The sequence below is a fragment of the Ailuropoda melanoleuca genome, unplaced genomic scaffold, assembly GCF_002007445.2.
Source record: "Ailuropoda melanoleuca isolate Jingjing unplaced genomic scaffold, ASM200744v2 unplaced-scaffold9062, whole genome shotgun sequence".
In the NCBI taxonomy this organism is placed as follows: Eukaryota; Metazoa; Chordata; class Mammalia; order Carnivora; family Ursidae; genus Ailuropoda; species Ailuropoda melanoleuca.
In genome coordinates this window covers 1-7,314 of record NW_023254506.1, presented here as the reverse complement: position 1 = coordinate 7,314, position 7,314 = coordinate 1, and the positions used below count along the sequence as shown (strand labels likewise).

Genomic DNA, 7,314 nt, shown 5'->3' with positions numbered 1-7,314 from the left:
AAGATCAGAAAAAGTAATTGTATCTTTCTGTATTACCAAACAGGTAGTTTAAACAGGCCAGCTTAACAAGGTCAGAGGAGCTGGGTTTCAGATTCTGATTTGAGAAGCAGGTAACTATTAGACAAAATCAGGGTGAGGCATAAAAACCCAAGTATATAAACCTGGGGTGGGGAGAGGGAACGTGATGAAGAAGGGTTAAGAGAATGTGAGCTGATCCCTAGATGAGGTGTAGTTTGGTTCAGCCTTCTAAAACTAGAAGCTTATTTTCATTATTTAGAAAGCAAACTTTCAAGTATTTTCATTAATTCAAAAGATTTTATGAGATACGGTCTAATGACAGTATGAAAAAAATCAAAGCCCACATTTGGTTTACTTAAGGAAACAGTGATCTAGATGCTGCACATAAGCCACTCCTAAGATGAGAAGAGCACTGTGCTCCCAGTGGGCCACATACAGCTTTTCATATAAAAATCTAAGGAGATTCTCGGAGTCCAAAACACTGTGGTCAGGGTGGCAGTCAATACCTGTCCATAATAATGATCTGTGTAGTTGGGTTCTCAAGAAACATTATACTCAATCATCCAAAACGTCTTCATCTAGGTTGATGTCTGTTGTGTCAATATCTTNGAAACATTATACTCAATCATCCAAAACGTCTTCATCTAGGTTGATGTCTGTTGTGTCAATATCTTCTAATTCCAAATTATCCAGCTCAGCTTCCAGTTCGAGTAAACTCTGCAAAGAAAAGAGTTATAGAGCACTTCGTTATCTCTGATAACCTTCTGAAGTTACCTCTGATTCATGATTCAAAGAGAACCAAAGCACTAATCAAAGGGGGCATTTTCTCATTTCAAAGCCCCTGCTCTGAAAGTGATGACATCACTTGAAATGCAGAGGCCTGCCCATCCTGGAACAATTCATGGGGAGGAAGGAGTGAGCCTGGGGTTCCCATGGGAAGATGGGCATGATTTCTGTACCTTTTCTTCTTTGTTGGCTGTGTGGGAGGCCACAGTAACTGGAGTAGAAGAAGCAGGTTTCCCATCAAGTTCCTGAAAGCCCAAGTGGAGACACAGATAAAGATGAAGGAATTTTTCAGGTAATTTCCCCCGAAGGGAAGGCTGTTCAGGATTAGGAAGTGGGAGATGGTACTGAAAATGAACAAATCTTAACCAGATGATCTCACACAACACTCTACTGACCTGCTGAGCTGCAGCTCTTGAGGGCTGAAAGCCTTTTGCCTCTTCCATAACATTTCTTTCTTCATTTGGCTATCAGAATAAAGCAATGATAAAATATTCTGAAGTCACAATTCACCTACGAACTTGACTCAAATCCCAGATGTTAGCTCTCAATCCAACAATAATGTAAAGTATGAATGCACTTCTGCCCTCTAGTCACAATAAATGAGGTCTGGATGCCTGGCGACTCACCGTGACAAGTGGGTATTGCTTGGCTGGCCACAGATCAGCATGTGTTTCCTTCACCCATTCTTCCACAACAAAGGCTTCTTTTAATCCAGGAAAAAGGTTTTCATACTCGGTTGGATCGGCAAGGGATTCTGCTGCTTTCTGATTAACTTTTGAAAGATTTTCTCTCCAGAGTTTCACCACCCTATTGTAGAGATCATGGAGCCAAAGGGAGACTGAGTGAGTGTGCTCTAGTTTTTATCTGCAACGTTTGTTCCTAAAACTAAAAGTCTGTACCTTGAAACCTGACTGGGTAAGTAAGTCCGGGCCAGGAAGGCAGCTTCTGGCAGTCGGCCAGTTCTAATCAAGAGTTCCAGGCAAGCATCAAGCCTAAACATTAAAAAGGAGAGGCACGATTAATTGCCAAGAATAGACAAAGAAATGTAGATTTAGTGTTGCAAAGTTAGCATTCTTTCCCCAACTTCCATACATACCTCATTTCTGTCACTGAACCATTTACTTGTCATCACCTGTGTGTTTACATAATCAACGGACTCCATGAGCATGAAGAGTAGCACAGGTTTGTGACCATTTTCAATTTCCTGATAACTTGTTTTAACAACTCCTAAGACTCTAAGGGGGGTTTTCAAGACCAGCTAAGGCAGCTTAGACAAGCACATTTTAAAGGCTTTAAGGAGATACAGGACCAGAAACTCAGTTTCACAAATGGGATCATTGAGGGCAGTGTCTCCAATGGGGGCTGTGCTGGACAATCCAGTGATACCAGCCAGAAAATGTCCTAGTGTCTGTTTTCTTAACTTCAGTTTTTTTCTTTTTTTTCTAAGTTTTGATAAAGTAGATAATGTGTTTTAGAATTCACAGGTTCTTTGGGGGGGAAAAACACAGGGTTTTGGGTTTTAGAAAGGCAATATAAATATAGTACATACACTACACATTACCTAACATCCTCGGCATCAAATCTAAGTCATAAACATTAATACTCTGCAATAACACATGAATACTAAATGGGATAAAAACTAGTGGCATAAAAGCAACTAATAAAAGTACTTCAGAGTTCAGGTTTTACTATCTTTAGTTATAGGAAACTATTTTCAGGACAGTTTTTGGCTTTTAAATTATGGACCTATTCCTACAAGTATACAAGTTTATAAATACATCCATTACAGATACACATTGGGGTACACTAAGTTTTTATGATAAAGTGTGAGGTTTAAAAAAGTCACTATTAAACTTTTGTGTTTTATTTCATAATATGGTCAATCAATGTTGAGATGATTTGGTCTGCACTAACTGCTAGACTTTCAGAAGTATATTTTTATGCTCTACAATTAGACTCAATTCTAGAAGTACCTGACATCCTCAACCCCATTTTTCCTTGCCAGGGATAGGTCAGAATTACCTAATTTGGGTAAACCTACCTGCCATTTGGGTACTACGGGAGCAGCACAATAGCTTCCTGCTGTGGTAAAATGGCTCAGCCAGGGAGAAGCAGGGCTTTTGAGAAAGGGGTTTAACATTTCTCTTAGTCCAAGCCTCTCTGAACAGCTCACTTTGCTCATTTAGACCATGTGTGAAGAACATCCCTTGCTGAAGGGGAATGCCACAAAGAGAGCACTGTCCTCTGACTGCCCCCACTAGCCAGGGCCTAGGCCAGAACTCTGTCCTTTCTCTTTCCAGGTTCATTCTTCCTCTCAAAACCACCCTCAAAGTCAGTGTAGAAATCAGTGTTTTAAATTACTATTCCCACCACCTCTCTTAGACCTTGGATAAATACTTACTTGCCCTGTAAAAAGTAGCTCATGAATGCCACGTTATTCTTGCCGTCTCTCTCCGCACCCTCTGCTAGTTTGTTCACCATACTAGCATTTCCGGAGGCAGTGGCCAAGAGCAACAGACCCCCATAATCCTGCGCGTGGTGCAGGCACTCCTGGGCAAGGCCAAACTGACATTTACTGATGGCAAGTTCGGCAAGTTGTTTCCACTTTTGTTCTGACTGTAAGAAAGTTTCCAAGTTAAAACATCTATGGAAATAAACATTTGAATTTTCAACATCAACACTCTTCTGTTAACCTGAGTATTACCGTGCCGACAATGGGAGATATTTCATACATATACCGAGCTGTGCCTATTAAGTTGGTTCTATCAATCAAAATAAGAATGGAATGACAAAATGTGTAATGAGAAAATGGAAGTTACTCGCATATACAAAATTAATTCAATCACAAATCAATTTTAATGATGCATGAATAATCATCAACCCATTATATTTTTATTTTGTAATTACACAGTAAAACTAAAAGTAATACTATCTAATTGGAGTTTTAAGGTAATTAGATTGTAGTTATTTTAATGAGTGATGTAATACCATTTTTCCAAAGAGAAAATTGTTTTTTATATCCTAAATATTTAACAATAATATTATCTGTCATTTGTAGCTTCTCAGAAATTAAAATGCTACACATTTGGATGATCTTAACATAGCTGAAATTTATTTAGCACAGAATTATCAATAAATGCTAGACTTCAACCACAGCTGGGGGCCCTCAGTATAAAACAATTCATTAAAATGTCACTGAATTGTGTCAATATATTAAAATATTTCTTTAAAACCAACAATTTTCTCACTAGTTAGGCACACTGGCAAATTACTGCTTTGTCTATCTACTCTTAGGAATTCCCAGACCACTATGTCTATTATCTTACACCTTCTCATACAAAACAGATCTCATCTAAGCTACTGAAAACACTTTTTCTTAAATCAAAATACTAAGAATGTATCTCCAATATAAGCCATTTAATTTACATAAAGACTAACAAAATGCATTTTTAAATGATCAAAGAGAGACAATAATCTCACCAAAGAAAGTTACTAATATGCATTTCAGAAAATTTAATAAGAAACTTACACTAAACACAAAGAAGTATCTTCTAAACTTTGCATCAGTTATGAAAAATCATGACTTGGTACATACCTCTGCTTCTACTGCTAATTGGTATGCAATGTTCAGTTCTCCAAGCTGAAGAGCAAGTTCGAAGCGATGCTCTGGATCTGTGGATACTGTAAGAGCTTGCTGCTTAAAGCCCTAAACAGAATAGATGTAACTGTGTGTGCAGTCCGTATGTGTATATATACAGTATGCACACAAAGAAACCCCACTGCCTAAACCAAAGTAATAGATAGCAAAATACTCTTTAATGAAAAGACAGAAAAATTAAGGAGTCATTAAATTAATTGGTAAGAAGCAACCAGTTACAAAACTCAGTCCCACAATGCTGTTTTCTAAGCAGTAGGAGGTGACTGATGCTAGAAACACTCATGTAAAACTAGTAAAAATCAGAAATGCCAATGTCAAAAAGAAAACGATTTTGGAAAGCTGAGTGCACGAGAGCCATTTCAAAAAATGAAAGGCACAGTGGCGCAGACCTAGCTGTTCATTATCTACTCACTAAGCTGGGCTTAGAGATCATCTAGTCCAGTCCCTCAAAGAAAAGCAAGTCAAATGTAAAAGCTTCTTTCCAATTTTCCCTGATCTGTAGGTCATTTAGCAAACATTTTGCTCGCAGGTCCTGACACGGATAGGGAACCATTACCTAGACTTTACTGTTGGTCTTATGTCCAGTTTACTCATCAGCAAGCATTCCAGAGGGCAGAAAATCTAAAACTGTCTTCCATGTTCCACTGGGTCATCAAAACAGGCTTTTAAACCAACTGTTGTAATTATCAAATTACAGAGTACTGATGGGAGTCTGCACTATGGGCAAGTTCATCAGCTCTATGGATGTGGTGCGTTAGACAAAGCTCAGACTTCAAGAGACTTCACTGGAATGAGGGAGAATGCTCAGTTATGGGGTGGCCAAGATGGAGGAACTGGACAGCTTTCCAAGTTCTGTCCAGCTGGATCCTTCAGGAAAGCTTATCATTAATGTTTAAAATGTTTTAACTTCCCAGACTATACAAGGTGCCCATCCTCAAATTCATCCATGAGTACAATGTAAACAAGGCATTCTGAATAACCTGCATTACTCCTTTCCTCTCCTACCACTGGTGTAAATAATAAAAATCCAAGAACAGAGGATGTAAGATCTATGGAACGTGTCAGACATAGGCAAGGGCAAAGCAGATGAAATTAGGTGGACTAAATACACTTTTGTTTCCCCCCAATCCCCACTGAAATGACATAAAAGGGACCCTTTTTTTAGGGCATAAATTCCCAAGGACACAGAAAGGCAGAGACCTCTATAACAAAATTTTGGAAGCTGGAAAACTGGTAGAGGCATATAAACAGTTAAAACATTAATCCTAAATCAGAAGTGAGGACAGCATAGAAACAACTTCATTTACACATCAGAATCCCCAATGGCGTCTCATGGAAGGCAGTGCTAAAGTACACAAAATTGCCTGAAAGTCTATGTAACAAGCTGGAAATAAACAGATACTCCAGGTCTCCCACTCATCTCCCTGCACACCTCGGGACACACAGCAGACAGGAAGTTTATTGCTTGAAGAGGGTAAACTAGAAGGTCTCCAGTCTGAGAGATACCCTACACACCTTTCAAAGGAAAATAGGAAATTATGAGAATAGAGATTGAAACTAAATGAAATGCTAGATACTGAGACACCAAGCTGTTTTCTACTCAACCCCCAGAATGATGCTGATTTAAGCCTAGTCTTACCCCTTGGGGTATAAACTCTAAACAGCCCAAGAGGTAACACTACGATGTTAACTCCCTGCGAGCCATATGCCAGCTAGCACAGTGCCTGGTGCAATGTTAAGTGCTCATTAAATTCGTGAGATGAACATACGGACATGGAGAATCCCCAATCAAATGGCCCAGCCACATCCATGTTATAAAGTCCATACCCAACAAGACCACCCACAAATTCAGACCTTTTGATCTGCTTCTCATTAGACCTCCACTCTTAAATGAGGGCCCAAGGCTCATCAGATGCATGAAGAAAATCTCTAACAGGAAAGAAAGTGATCGAAATGAACAATTAACAGCAACTTGAAGGAAGCATACCATGAAGGGGAAAAACTCCCAAACAACAACAAAACCTATCATTCAGATCCTGAGAGAAATAAACTTTCATCCAAACACAAGAGTAAGATTTTAAAAGTACAAATAACAAAAAGAGACTAGTGCAGGAGGCCTAACATTTGACCAATAGTTCCACAAAGACAGAATACAGAAAACGAAAGAAGGAAACCATCAGAGAAATGATTCAAGAAACTCTCTCAGAAACGAAGGACATGAGTGTCCAATTAAAAAGTTCATCTAATACCCAACAAAATTAGTAACTGACCCCTACACCGAGGCCCACCATCATCACGTTTTAGTACAAGAGGGACAAGGTCCACAAAGCTTCCAGAGTGAAAAAACAGATCAGGTATCAAGAATGAGGGGCGCCTGGGTAGCACAGTCGTTAAGCGTCTGCCTTCGGCTCAGGGCGTGATCCCAGCACTCCGGGATCGAGTCCCACATCAGGCTCTTCCGCTAGGAGCCTGCTTCTTCCTCTCCCACTCCCCTGCTGTGTTCCCTTCTCTCATTGGCTGTCTCTATCTCTGTCAAATAAATAAATAAAATCTTTAAAAAAAAAAAAAAAAGGTATCAAGAATGAGGAATATAAATGGCTTTACATTTCAACAATAACTAGAAGCTAGAAGGCAATGGAACAATGCCTTCAAAATTTTGGGAGAAAATTACCTCCAACCTAGAATTCTGTATCTGTTAAATGGCCAAGGAAGGATGTTTTAGAGTAGAACAACGGCAATTTCAGATAATCAAGGTTACAAAAAATTTTACTATTAATAACCCTTCTCTCAGAAAACTCCATGCTCCAGCAAAATGAGGGAGTAAAGTAGGAAAGAAGATAGGGGACGCAGGA

General features: G+C 39.2%; 1 protein-coding gene across 1 annotated transcript; it reads right to left on the bottom strand.

Annotated features, from left to right (window-relative positions):
- Positions 1–627: 627 nt before the first annotated feature.
- On the bottom strand, positions 628–4,510 carry LOC100470815 (COPI coat complex subunit beta 2; the record flags this gene model as incomplete). The annotated part of the gene is made up of 7 exons (XM_034653473.1): positions 628–735; positions 978–1,049; positions 1,200–1,268; positions 1,431–1,611; positions 1,704–1,796; positions 3,206–3,420; positions 4,400–4,510. Coding segments are annotated over 7 exons (837 nt in total), but the record flags the coding sequence as incomplete, so codon positions are not given.
- Between the last annotated feature and the right edge of the window lie 2,804 nt (positions 4,511–7,314).